The sequence below is a fragment of the Coregonus clupeaformis genome, chromosome 7, assembly GCF_020615455.1.
Source record: "Coregonus clupeaformis isolate EN_2021a chromosome 7, ASM2061545v1, whole genome shotgun sequence".
Taxonomy (NCBI): domain Eukaryota; kingdom Metazoa; phylum Chordata; class Actinopteri; order Salmoniformes; family Salmonidae; genus Coregonus; species Coregonus clupeaformis.
Window position 1 is genome coordinate 20,858,714 of NC_059198.1, and position 14,747 is coordinate 20,873,460.

The 14,747-nt window shown below is 43.3% G+C and overlaps 1 protein-coding gene across 1 annotated transcript in view; it reads right to left on the reverse strand.

The window, feature by feature from the left end:
* ncapg2 (non-SMC condensin II complex, subunit G2) overlaps nt 1-14,747 on the reverse strand; it is a 29,538-nt gene that overhangs the window by 11,351 nt on the left and 3,440 nt on the right. Inside the window, exons 7-19 of the mRNA XM_041881081.1 lie at nt 14,451-14,545; nt 13,640-13,796; nt 11,468-11,560; nt 11,245-11,370; nt 10,812-10,991; nt 8,867-9,019; nt 5,541-5,763; nt 5,171-5,265; nt 4,285-4,458; nt 3,949-4,019; nt 3,677-3,830; nt 248-421; nt 31-147 (exon numbers count right to left, since the gene is read on the reverse strand). Coding sequence (XP_041737015.1) covers nt 31-147; nt 248-421; nt 3,677-3,830; nt 3,949-4,019; nt 4,285-4,458; nt 5,171-5,265; nt 5,541-5,763; nt 8,867-9,019; nt 10,812-10,991; nt 11,245-11,370; nt 11,468-11,560; nt 13,640-13,796; nt 14,451-14,545 — 1,812 coding nt within the window. The remainder of the gene's footprint in view (nt 1-30; nt 148-247; nt 422-3,676; nt 3,831-3,948; nt 4,020-4,284; nt 4,459-5,170; nt 5,266-5,540; nt 5,764-8,866; nt 9,020-10,811; nt 10,992-11,244; nt 11,371-11,467; nt 11,561-13,639; nt 13,797-14,450; nt 14,546-14,747) is intronic.

A 14,747-nucleotide genomic window follows, 5' to 3' on the forward strand; every position in this document is an offset into this window, starting at 1 on the left:
AGGTAGAAGTATGTAGGTGATGGAACTCACATTGTGCTGTAGATGGGCACTGAGACGTGCGTGAAGAGCAAACGCCCTCAGTGCTGTTTCTGCTCTGGGAACATCGGCCTGGGCCTCAGAAGAGCTCAGATGTGAGTACAGCACCGACTGTGGAGGCAAACAGGACACAAGATCACACCTCTGCTCATAGCCTGTCACAGCACATATAAGCAACATATAAAAAAACTAATTATATTATCTACTGTACCTTCCAGGCCCCGAGGGCTTTGTGTAGCTGTTTGAGCTGGCCCTGCCTGAAGGGCAGTACGCAGTCCCGCGTGGCGGTGCGGCTGAACAGGTACTCCAGGTAATCTAGCCCCAGGTCTGGCTTGGCCTCCACCGTCTCCTGGATGCGCACTTTCCGACTGGTGTTCCCTTTGCCCTGTGAAGGAAAAGTGGGAGCAGAAAGGGGGGTTATGTCCAATGATATCATGATTACAGGGTTTTGTCTGGATAAAAAAGGGGTTTAGGTGGTGGGTGTGGTAGGGGGCGTGGCAATGGGGGCAGTCAGCCCGTTGGCGCAGCTTAATTTTAGTGGCCCCCAAGCCAATTTCCTGCAATTCTACACATTTCTCCATGAAGCTGAGAGAAAATATTGCAGTTTCTCAAAGACTATATATATATATTTTTTTAAATAAGTCCATTATCTTTTCTAAATACTTTATATCCGTTTTTAGTCGTTTAAAAGGCCCCGAACAGTCATTCTGTAAAGTACTTTCTCTCTCATGGCTAACTTTTGAAAAGACAGGCTGAGTGGGCAGGGAGCTTATATTCATGTCAAGCAACTTGGATGTAGTGAGCAGTGTTGCAGTAAAATCATTTAAATAAAATGTGGTAATACACAAAGCAACTCAAACATTGAAATTGCATCAATTATAGATATTTTTTTACACATCTCCTGTTTGGCATGTCTCTTGTGATGCGGTTCACAGCAGCACTGACGGATGTGTTGACTTGACAACTGCGGCGGATTTTATGAACTAACCTTGTTCCATGCTGGCTGAAGACCTAGCTAGCCAGTAACTAGCTAACACCAGACACAGCTGAAAGGTGAAACATAAGTATCTTTGCCATAGATTAATAGGGTAAACTTTGAATTATATTTGCTGACACTCTACAGTCAAATTTTGGCACCAGTAGAGTATCTATCTAGCTATATAAACCATGCCCCTCTGAAAACACACCTTTTCCAATGTTAGTTACAAGGTAGTACTTATTAAAATTAGGTAAGAGAATATCATGTTAGCATTGGTTTATTAAAATGAGAGTTAAGGTAATGTCACCTTGTCCCCTTAATAATGAATCCAAGTGTTTGACATGGGGAGGGGACCAGTAACTTTATGATCAAACTTTATCAATGAAGAAGCAAGTCATTTTTCATACTTTGGCCATCATACTTTGATCTGGTTTCCTTCAAATATCATAAAATGTAATGAAAACATGATTTTGACTGTTCATGACCCTTAAGTTTACACTGAAAGCGTTTTTCCATCCCAATTTATTTTTGAACACTTTTTGGACTTGGGTGACCCGAAAAAACGAAAAAAAAAAAACGTAGGCATACATATACAAAAACAATAGACAACTTAACATTTACATACATTTCAACCAACATTAATGACATCACACTTGCTCAGACCCACGTTCCCACCGTATCCACACGCAATGTTGTTTCCAATGCTTGTAAGACATATGACTTCAGATTGTGATATGTTTCTGCCAGATTCTTTTCAATATTTAAATAAAGCATTTCATTCTTCCATTCTCTTAATGGAGTATCATTTGACTTCCAGTATTTAAGTAATATCATCTTCAATATATACTGAACAAAAATAAAAACGCAACATGTAAAAAGTGTTGGTCTCATGTTTCATGAGCTGAAATAAAAGATCCCAGAAATGTTCTATATGCACAAAAAGCTTATTTCTCTCAAATATTGAGCACAAATTTGTTTACATCTCTGTTAGTGAGCATTTCTCCTTTGCCAAGATAATCCATCCACCTGACAGGTGTGGCATATCAAGAAGCTGAATACACAGCATGATCATTACACAGGTGCACATTGTGCTGGGGACAATAAAAGGCCACTCTAAAATGTGCAGTTTTGTCACAATGCCACATGCGGACTGCAGGAATGTCCACCAGAACTGTTGCCAGAAAATTGAATGTTCATTTCTCTACCATAAGCTGCCTCCAACGTCGTTCTAGAGAATTTGGCAGTATGTCCAACAAGCCTCACAACCGCAGACCATGTGTAACCACGCCAGCCCAGGACCTCCACATCTGGCTTCTTCACCTGTGGGATCGTCTGAGACCAGCCACCTGGACAGCTGATGAAACTGTGGGTTTGCACAACCAAATCATTTCTGTACAAACGGTCAGAAACGTCTCAGGGAAGCTCATCTGCGTGCTCGTCGTCCTCACCAGGGTCTTGACCTGACTGCAGTTCGCCGTCATAACATAATTTAGTGGGCAAATGCTCACCTTTGATGGCCACTGGCACACTGGAGAAGTGTGCTCTTCCCGGTTTCAACTGTACCAGGCAGATGGCAGACAGCGTGTATGGCTTCGTGTGGGCAAGCAGTTTGCTGATGTCAACGTTGTGAACAGAGGGCCCCATGGTGGCGGTGAACAGAGGGCCCCATGGTGGCGGTGGGGTTATGGTATAGGCAGGCATAAGCTACCGACAAACAACACAATTGCATTTTATCAATGGCAATTTCAATGCACAGATACCGTGATGAGATCCTGAGGCCCATTGTCATGCCATTCATCCGCCGCCATCACCTCATGTTTCAGCATGATAATGCACGGCCCCATGTCACAAGGATTTGTACACAATTCCTGGAAGCTGAAAATGTCCCAGTTCTTCCATGGCCTGCATACTCACCAGACATGTTAGCCATTGAGCATGTTTGGGATGCTCTGGATTGACGTGTTCGACAGCGTGTGCCAGTTCCTGCCCATCTCCAGCAACTTCGCACAGCCATTGAAGAGGAGTGGGACAACATTCCACAGGCCACAATCAACAGCCTGATCAACTCAATATCTGTGACCAACAGATGCATATCTGTATTCCCAGTAATGTGAAATCCATATATTAGGGCCTAATGAATTTATTTAAATTGACTGATTTCCTTATATGAACTGTAACTCAGTAAAATCTTTGAAATTCTTGCATGTTGCGTTTAGTTTTGTTCAGTGTAAGTGACGAAAAGAAAATTGTCCAACCCATTGGGTATCTCACTGCACCCTCATTCATGTAAAACTTCTGACAGCCAGCTTTCTAACTCTGCCCATAACGTTTGGACTTTATAGCACTCCCAGAAGGCATGAATTATTGAGTCATTGTTAGTTTTACACTTAAAATATGACTGCCGTTGTGCTGTAGAATCTGAATTGTGTCTCTTGTATAATAAGGATTTCAATGGCAGAAAAATCCCTGGATTACATCTGTGGCTAATTTGGATATTTATATTTTAGGCCCAAAATATCCCTATGTATGCGTATGTGTCCCAAATAGCACCCTATATAGTGCACAACTTTTGACCAGAGAACCTATGCGCCTTGATCAAAAGTAGTGCAATATATAGAGAATTGGGTGCCATTTGGGAAGCAATCTCGGTGTGTTACTTACCGCGCCGGTGGGTAAGGCCTCAGTGAGCCAGTCAGTGATAAGCTCCAGGACGTGTGCGGCCTGGCCCCAGCTACACAGACACTCGATGATCTGACTGTACTGGGACACCTTGGCCCCCGCCTCTAACCTCTTCAGCCTAGACAGCACTCCACAGCTGGAACACATGGACCAGAGGTGACAGGGTTAACATGTGTGCATGAGTAAGTGATTGAGTGAGAGACAGAGTCTGAAGTGGAGACCAAAAAAAGACAAGTAAGCAGCATCCCACTGACCTGAAAGTGGGGACAGAAGCTGGGGGCAGTAGGGAGGCCAGTTGGATGAGGGGAACTGTGCAACGCTCCTCCTGAAAGAGAGAAAACTAAGTGAGGACACCTTAAACGATGTGGAAGATATCTAGGGTGTGTCCCAATAATCTTGCTTCTTCCTGAAGTGTGCACTCTTTCACTACTCCCGACACATTTAAAAATATTGGATTGGTGTAGGCATGGGCTAGAGGGAGTTAACATATACCAGTCATTTCCTTTCAAATCCATGAATGGAAGTGAACCAGTGCTCACTTCGGGAGAAAGGAGAGATTATTGGGACGCAACCTCCAGTCCACCTCATACCTGGAAGACATTGAAATATTTGGGCACGACGGAGCCAAATTTGGCAGTGGTGTACTGGAGGGCGTCCTTGTTGAGCTCCAGGGCTTTCCGGATGCTCCTCCACAGGATCACCACCAGCTCCAGCAGACTGGCCATGGACGCTGTGTCCTTGACCGAAAGGACATCCTCCAAAACCTGCAAGGAACCTTGTTTTAAAAAGGGGCTCTCTGAGATTTAAAAATCAACTAAACTGCCACCCAGCCACTTGTTGTGGTAAACAGCTGAGCGATGGGGCTGGAGTAATGTAGAGTTCAGTAGGTACTCGCACTCAAAGCATAAAAAGGAAACACCAAAGACGAAAACATATGCTTACTTTAATACCATGCTTGAAAGAATACAAATTGACATTTTTTGTTGTTGCACTTGGCACTTTTTTCGAGCTTGGTATTAAATTAAGTACATTTTTGCATACCAGCCTCGTTGTTTTTTTCCTTTTTATGGTTTGAGTGCAAGTACCTACTGAACTGTATACAGATATTTATTCTCTCACGCACCGGTCACCAATCATTCTAGCCTTAGAGCAGACCCTCATACTGGCTTTCTACACTGCAGAAATGTAAGCACTCTTAACTTCAAAGACTGACCCTCCATAAGATCAAAATTATAGTTTTAACCATGTTTTGAAGCTAGACAGTGTTTACAAACAATGGAGTAAAGCGAAATTTTATTTTGGGTTTTGATGGGGTAGGACAGTTTAACTAAGCTCATTAGGCATTTATAGGTCAATGCCAGATTGCAATTTGAATGATAGAAACATTTTCATTATAGTACATGCATTCCATTGACAAACAAGAATCTCCTTAGTCTTGTAAGTGATCCGACATTCAGCTCTACAAATCAGTCTTACACTTGCGTTCTCCTTGTTGCTCGAGTTTGTCTTGTTCAGGTCTTCAGTCTGGATGCAGGCATTCAAACACCGGCGGATTGTCAGCATCAGCTTGACTGGCACACAAGAGGTACAGTAAACAGACTTTAGTCTGGAGTGACTTCAAATGACTCACATAACATAGTCTTCAAATGACTCACATAACATCTACGAGCTAGATATGTATTTTTAAAATAATCTACGGGGGAATAAAGACCTACGACCTCAACAACAGTAAAATTCCAAGGATCAATGAAGGATTTAAGTCCTACATATGCTGACAGGAGCTACATAACTGCAGGCCAAACTCACCTATGTTGGTGGGGGATATGTACACATGGGACAAACTCACCTATGTTAGTGGGGGCAGTGTAGATATGTGCATACTGGTAGAACTTCCTGGCTGCCTTGGGGTTCATCTGAATCAGAGTGACGCAGCGCTCACACCACACCTCCTCTGATTGGTTGACGGGGAAGAAGGAATTGAAGAGAAGGTTGACGACGCGCTTGGAGACAGGCTGTGAGTCGAAGGCCAGACGGGCTAGCAGGTGTTCCATGGAGGACACCTTCCAGAACTGGCCAGAGGAGAGAGGGGATGTACGGCAGGGTGAGCTACACAAGTAATGTCTGACAGTATTACCGAGGTAGTGGCAGTATCAAAAAAGTTCCCATACTCAAAGCCTTCACAAACAAAATGACAATGAAGAAATTAGCAACGGTGATCGAAATTGTTAAAAGGTTTTACAAAACTCTAATAAATGAAACAGTTGGACAATGGATGAAGATACTAACAAACATTTTACTGGCACAGACAAATAATGAATGGCATTCAGCAATTTATTGTGGCAATTCAGGTATTCAATTTATTGTCAAATATCACTTTTTTTCTTAGAATGCACTCATATACTGTATACACTGAGTGTACATAACATTAGGAACAGTACTTGCTTTGATACCGTATTTATATTACAGTAGGTCAACTGTAATATGAAATACAGAATTTGTCTTTCCACCAGCTGCCTGCCTGTAAGCTACTGTCAGATTCACAGTAACCCCTTTACAGTGTAGTGTGGAGCAAGGCTGTGTTATACAAGCAAGTACAAGTCATTGTAGCTGTGTGTGTTCCATTTTGATATAGGCATACTCCTACGTGAGGCCCCGTGTAGCTCAGTTGGTAAAGCATGGCGCTTGCAACACCAGGGTTGTGGGTTCGATTCCCACGGGGGGCCAGTATAATTTTTTTAAATGAAAAAATGTATGCACTCACTAACTGTAAGTCGCTCTGGATAAGAGCGTCTGCTAAATGACTAAAATGTAAGCTAATTCTGGTCAGTTAGTGTTCCTCTGCAATTCCAAAACACTATACACTGAGTATACAAAACATTAAGAACACCTGCTCTTTCCATGACAGACTGAACAGGTGAATCCAGGTGAAAACTATTATCCCTTACTGATGTCAACTGTTAAATTCACTTTATTTTAAGAATGTGAAATGTCAGAATAATAGTAGAGAGAATGATTTATTTCAGCTTTGATTTATTTCATTACATTCCCAGTGCGTCAGAAGTTTACATACACTCAATTAGTATTTGGTAGCATTGCCTTTAAATTGTTTAACTTGGGTCAAACGTTTTGGGTAGCCTTCCACAAGCTTCCCACAATAAGTTGGGTGAAATTTGGCCCATTCCTCCTGACAGAGCTGGTGTAACTGAGTCAGGTTTGTAGGCCTCCTTGCTCGCACACGCTTTTTCAGTTCTGCCCACACATTTTCTATAGGATTGAGGTCAGGGCTTTGTGATGGCCACTTCAATACCTTGACTTTGTTGTCCGTAAGCCATTTTTCCACAACTTTGGGAGTATGCTTGGGGTCATTGTCCATTTGGAAGACCCATTTGCGACCAAGCTTTAACTTCCTGACTGATGTCTTGAGATGTTGCTTCAATATATCCACATCATTTTCCTTCCTCATGATGCCATCTATTTTGTGAAGTGCACCAGTCTCTCCTGCAGCAAAGCACCCCCACAGCATGGTGCTGCCACCCCCGTGCTTTTTGCACCAAAATACGTTCATCTCTAGGAGACAGAACGAGTCTCCTTCCTGAGCGGTATGACGGCTGCGTGGTCCCATGGTGTTTATACTTGCGTACTATTGTTTGTACAGATGAACGTGGTACCTTCAGGCGTTTGGAAATTGCTCTCAAGGATGAACCAGACTTGTGGAGGTCTACTTTTTTTTTCTGAGGTCTTGGCTGATTTCTTTTGATTTTCCCATGATGTCAAGCAAAGAGGCACTGAGTTAAGGTAGGGCTTGAAATACATCCACAGGTACACCTCCAATTGACTCAAATGTCAATTAGCCTATCAGAAGCTTCTAAAGCATGACATCATTTTCTGGAATTTTCCAAGCTGTTTAAAGGCACAGTCAACTTAGTGTATGTAAACTTCTGACCCACTAGAATTGTGATACAGTAAATTATAAGTGAAATAATCTGTTGGAAAAATTACTTGTGTCATGCACAAAGTAGATGTCCTAACCAACTTGCCAAAACTATAGTTTGTTAACAAGAAATTTGTGGAGTGGATGACAAACAAGTTTGAATGACTCCAACCTAAGTGTATGTAAACTTCCGACTCAGAGGGTGAATGGGCAAGAGAAAATATGAAAGTGCCTTTGAACGGGGTATGGTAGTAGGTGCCAGGCGCACCGGTTTGAATGTGTCAAGAACTGCAACGCTGCTGGGTTTCTCACACTCAACAATGTGTATCAAGAATGGTCCACCACCCAAAGGACATCCAGCCAACTTCACACAACTGTACGAAGCATTGGAGTCAACATGGGCCATCCCTGTGGAACGCTTTCGACACCTTGTAGAGTCCACGCCCCAATGAATTGAGGCTGTTCTGAGGGCAAAAGGGGGTACAACTCAATATTAGGAAGGTGTTCCTAATGTTTTGTACACTCAGTGTACATTCTTATTGTACCAGGTCTATTTTTATATTTTGTGTTAAAATAAAGAAAAGTATGTTCCTCATTTGCATAACCACACTGGATATATTTGCAGACATGAATAAATGAACATAAAGATACATACATTGTTTGCAAGATCAGACATAATATCACTATAATCCAGGTGTCATTTTCTTAGTTTCTTTCATTTCAGCACACCTAATTTCTAAACATTTCACCTGTATTAAATGACTACTTATTTCAATTGCACAAAAAAAAACACACCCATCAAAATAAAGTTATCTTTCTTCTCTTTCTTGTGATGCAAGTGTCGGAGAAGGTGCGTTAAATCCCAGATGAAGCTTTAGCATTCTTATAGACTCAATGGAAAGCCATTGTATCCCATTTCAGCCATTACTGGGGTGTGTTTGACAGGTCATTACAAACATTTCCGCGGTCGTACGTAACGTTAATGGGAAAAAACTACAGACACAAGCAAGAGTATGAAAGAGTCGCAGGACTAAAATTAAAGCAATCCATCTAGCAAGATTTAAGTGACAAGTGGATTTTGCACCCCTCAAAACACAGGAAATAGATGGCTGAAAAAGACAGATCCTTAGGTTGGCGGGGCATGTGCATTGCTAAAGATATTCATACAGAATATGTACATATACATGCCTGTACAATAAAAACAAAAACACACACACACACACACACAAGCCGTGTCTTACCTTGGCGGCCCGCACAGCTTTAATCTTTAGCAGCATGTCGAGGAAGGCCACGCGTACTTTCTCTGAGGTGTCATGGAGGCTGTTCTTCAGAGCTGGCAGAAGCTGCTCAAGCAATGGGTGGCTGTAGCCATTGTCCAGTACGATGGTCAAACACTGGAGAGAAGATTTAACAAATCAGTAATCGATAACACAGAACCACAGTCCTGACTGGTGGTGATCTAGAGGGGGGTCAGAGTTCACCGTTGCACTCAGAGATATACAGTGCATTCGGAAAGTATTCAGACCCCTTAACTTTTTCCAGATTTTGTTACGTTACAGCCTTATTCTAAAATCGATGAATTTTTATTTATTTTTTAATTTGTGCAAATGTATTCAAAATAAAAAACTGAAATATTACATTTACATAAGTATTCAGACCCTTTACTCAGTACTTTGTTGAAGCACCTTTGGCAGCGATTACAGCCTCGAGTCTTCTTGGGTATGACGTTACAAGCTTGGCACACCTGTATTTGGGGATTTTCTCCCATTCTTCTCTGCAGATCCTCTCAAGCTCTGTCAGGTTGGATGGGGAGCGTCGCTGCACAGCTATTTTCAGGTCTCTCCAGAGATGTTCGAACGGGTTCAAGTCCGGGCTCTAGCTGGGCCACTCAAGGACATTCAGAGACTTGCCCGAAGCCACTCCAGCGTTGTCTTGGCTGTGTGCTTAGGGTCGTTGTCCTGTTGGAAGTTGAACCTTCGCTCTGGAGCAGGTTTTCATCAAGGATCTCTCTGTACTTTGCTCCGTTCATCTTTCCCTCGATCCTGAATAGTCTCCCAGTCCCTTCCGCTGAAAAACATCCCCACAGCATGATGCTGCCACCACCATGCTTCACCGTAGGGATGGTATTGGCCAGGTGATTAGCGGTGCCTTGTTTCCTCCAGACATGACACTTTGCATTCAGGCCAAAGAGTTCAATCTTGGTTTCATCAGACCAAAGAATCGTGTTTTTCATGGTCAGAGTCCTTTAAGTGCCTTTTGGCAAACTCCAAGCGGGCTTTCATGTGCCTTTTACTGAGGAGTGGCTTCTGTCTGGCCTGATTAGTAGAGTGCTGCAGAGATGGTTGTCTTTCTGGAAGGTTCTCCCATCTCCACAGAGGAACTCTGGAGCTCTGTCAGAGTGACCATCGGGTTCTTGGTCACCTCTCTGACCACTGTCCAAGGCCCTTCTCCCCCGATTGCTCAGTTTGGCCGGGCGGCCAGCTCTAGGAAGAGTCTTTGTGGTTCCAAACTTCTTCCATTTAAGAATGATGGAGGCCACTGTGTTCTTGGGGACCTTCAGTGCTGCAGACATCTTTTGGTACCCTTCCCCAGAACTGTGCCTTGACACAATCCTGTCTCGGAGCTCCACGGACAATTCCTTCGACATCATGGCTTGGTTTTTGCTCTGACATGCAGTCAACTGTGGGACCTTATATAGACAGGTGTGTGCCTTCTCAAATCATGTCCAATCAATTGAATTTAACACTGGTGGACTCCAATCAAGTTGTAGAAACATCTCAAGGATGATCAATGGAAACAGGATGCACCGGCGCTCCATTTCGAGTCTCATAGCAAAGGGTCTGAATACTTATGTAAATAAAGGTATTTCTGTTTTTTTCCCCTCGCTTTGACATTATGGGGTATTGTGTGTAGATTGATGAGGATTTATTTATTTAATCAATTTTAGAATAAGGCTGTAACGTATCAAAATGTGGAAAAGGTGAAGGGGTCTGAATACTCTCCGAATGCACTGTAGGTCTGCATCCCAAATGCCACCCTATTCCCTATATAGTGCCCTGCTTTTGACCAGAGCCTTATGGGCCAGTCAAAAGTAGTGCACTATATAGGGAATAGGTCCCATTTGGGACATAGCCGTAATGTTCTATTATATAGTGTTCTATAGTATTCAATACTGGGGTCACCCACCTTGAAGACGGAGCAGCGGACATCAGGGGAGCTGGTATCATTGGCCAGCTCTACCACCAGCTTCTTGAGGAAGTCGGTGATGACGGTGGGGGGGATGACCTCCCAGCACTTGGCCAGGATCTTACAGACCCCCAGGGTGGCTGTGGAGCGCACCAGGGGCTGAGGGTCCTCCAGCAGGCACTGATATATTACAAACACACACCGACACACAGGAACAAACAGGAGAGAGCTTTAGAATATTAATGAGACACAACACTTATTAAACAGGAATACACTGTACACAGTGCTGATGAAATAGGCTCACTACACTTTAACTATTTAACCCTTTAATCTACACATTCTGGAATGTTTTAGCTCAACTTATGGCATTTTTAGAGTTTCAAATACATTAAACGACCACTTGGAAATTCAATGTCATAATACAATCACTTACGACCAGCGTGTCCAGTTGTTTCTGGATGGTCTCGTCCATCTTCTCACTGCTCTGGCTAGGGTCGTGGATAGGGAAGGCCTCGGTGAAGAGCAGAGTGGCATTGGCCCGGACCTCAGAGTTGGCAGCCTACAATGATGGAGAGACGATTCCTTCAATAGTTCAACTAGGGGAAAAAACACTATCCAGAAATAGAGTATGTGTGTGAAGGAAACTTTGACTGTACACTTAGTGCTCTCCAGAGAATGGGCTTGTAGAGCCTGTAGAGCATCTCATCCAACCCATGGCGGCACTTCCGTTTGTGAAAGTAGCTCAGTATCTAGAGAGAAGGGAGAGTTCAGTCACACACATAAAATACACATCAACGCTTGCAAAGAATTTGTAAACTTTGTGGCAATGTAAGCCAGCCAGAGGATTGCTGATATTATCTGGTCCTTTGTAGCTCAGTTGGTAGAGCATGGCTCTTGCAACACCAGGATAGTGGGTTCAATTCCCCGGACCTCCCATACAGTGGGGAAAAAAGTATTTAGTCAGCCACCAATTGTGCAAGTTCTCCCACTTAAAAAGATGAGAGGCCTGTAATTTTCATCATAGGTACACGTCACCTATGACAGACAAATTGAGAAATAAAAATCCAGAAAATCCCATTGTAGGATTTTTTATGAATTTATTAGCAAATTATGGTGAAAAATAAGTATTTGGTCACCTACAAACAAGCAAGATTTCTGGCTCTCACAGACCTGTAACTTCTTCTTTAAGAGGCTCCTCTGTCCTCCACTCGTTACCTGTATTAATGACACCTGTTTGAACTTGTTATCAGTATAAAAGAAACCTGTCCACAACCTCAAACAGTCACACTCCAAACTCCACTATGGCCAAGACCAAAGAGCTGTCAAAGGACACCAGAAACAAAATTGTAGACCTGCACCAGGCTGGGAAGACTGAATCTGCAATAGGTAAGCAGCTTGGTTTGAAGAAATCAACAGTGGGAGCAATTATTAGGAAATGGAAGACATACAAGACCACTGATAATCTCCCTCGATCTGGGGCTCCACGCAAGATCTCACCCCATGGGGTCAAAATGATCACAAGAACGGTGAGCAAAAATCCCAGAACCACACGGGGGGACCTAGTGAATGACCTGCAGAGAGCTGGGACCAAAGTAACAAAGCCTACCATCAGTAATACACTACGCCGCCAGGGACTCAAATCCTGCAGTGCCAGACGTGTCCCCCTGCTTAAGCCAGTACATGTCCAGGCCCGTCTGAAGTTTGCTAGAGTGCATTTGGATGATCCAGAAGAGGATTGGGAGAATGTCATATGGTCAGATGAAACCAAAATATAACTTTTTGGTAAAAACTCAACTCGTCGTGTTTGGAGGACAAAGAATGCTGAGTTGCATCCAAAGAACACCATACCTACTGTGAAGCATGGGGGTGGAAACATCATGCTTTGGGGCTGTTTTTCTGCAAAGGGACCAGGACGACTGATCCGTGTAAAGGAAAGAATGAATGGGGCCATGTATCGTGAGATTTTTAGTGAAAACCTCCTTCCATCAGCAAGGGCATTGAAGATGAAACGTGGCTGGGTCTTTCAGCATGACAATGATCCCAAACACACCGCCCGGGCAACGAAGTGGCATTTCAAGGTCCTGGAGTGGCCTAGCCTGTCTCCAGATCTCAACCCCATAGAAAATCTTTGGAGGGAGTTGAAAGTCCGTGTTGCCCAGCGACAGCCCCAAAACATCACTGCTCTAGAGGAGATCTGCATGGAGGAATGGGCCAAAATACCAGCAACAGTGTGTGAAAACCTTGAAGACTTACAGAAAACGTTTGACCTGTGTCATTGCCAACAAAGGGTATATAACAAAGTATTGAGAAACTTTTGTTATTGACCAAATACTTATTTTCCACCATAATTTGCAAATAAACATCCTACAATGTGATTTTCTGGATTTTTTTCCCTCATTTTGTCTGTCATAGTTGACGTGTACCTATGATGAAAATTACAGGCCTCTCTCATCTTTTTAAGTGGGAGAACTTGCACAATTGGTGGCTGACTAAATACTTTTTTCCCCCACTGTATGTAAAAATTATGTATGCATGCATGACTAAGTCGCTTCGGATAAAAGCGTCTGCTAAATGGCATATATTATTATATTACGCTAAAGCCTTAGCAGTCTTGATATGAAAGACGAGAAAATAAATACAAGTAACGTGTGCTGTTGAAGTAGTACTCTGTCTACGTCCCAAGTGGCACCCTATTCCCTATATAGTGCACTCATTTTGACCAGAGCCCAAATGTTGCACTAGTATGGGCACTGGTCAAAAGTAGTGCACTATACAGGGAATAGGGTGCCATTTGGGAGGTACACCAAGTCAAATGTGCACATGCCCACCTGTCTGACTTTGGTATGGACAGGTGAGGTCCTGTGCAGGAGCACAGCGTGCTGCATGAAGTCCTGGATGCAGGTGCTCTCTATCTGCTCCAGACAGACCCCAGAGGCCTTCTTCCAGGCCCGGCAGTAGATCTCAGCTATGTGGTCAGTGAGGGAACTGGGAAAATCAACAAGAGTTCAACCAAGGAGTCAAAAAACAGGTGTATCATCATGAATTGAATAGTAGAAAACCATTGCCTCCTGACAGCTACCTTAGAATAAGTAAGCCCTGACCGAGCCACAACGGACCATCTCCTGTTTCTGCAGCGGGAGGATGGTCGGGGGGCCGGAACATAGCTATAAATTATTTGTACACTGCAAAGTGACCGCAAGAAGCCCAAACAGACACAGTATTTGACAAAAACTGAATCATTTCAAACCTTGATTACATTGGGATACGTTCACATATGCCTCTATATTTATGTGTGGGAATACTTGGGAACAGATTTCATCAATTAAAATCACTTTTAGCTGCGATCCTGGTGATTTTACAGTCCTTTATGTTCAACAACAAAATAAAAAATGAATAATAATAATGTTTTTGCTCAGAAAACTTGGGAGGCCAAATAATATCACCCGCTGGCCACCTTTTGGGGGAACCCTGCACGCTGAGTGCCAAGCAGAGGCATCGGGTCCCATTTCTTAAGAGTCTTTGGTATGACTCGACCGGGGATGGAACCTTCAGCCTCCCAATCTGGCTGACATTCTAACAAGGCCACGGAGTTGGTTGCTAGCTATCGTAGAATTGGAAACTAGAAATGCAAACACTTACTTTGCAAAGTAGGGCAACTGGTTTTTGATGGTTCCATGGATGATCCGGATGAAGTTGACATTCCAGCTAAAGAGGAACACCATCAGACGCTTTCCCTGCCCGAGAAAGTAAGGTTGTCAGAACAACAATGTGAGCATGATAGGACACACACACACACACCAGACTTGGGTTTAAAATACTTCAAAAATCGATTGAAATACATTGAGCGTTTGCTTGAGTCTGTCTGGAGTTCCAGATGGGCAGGGTTTGCAGTCTTTTATTTTGTTATATTAAGCCAGGCAAGCTCAAATAGGCAAA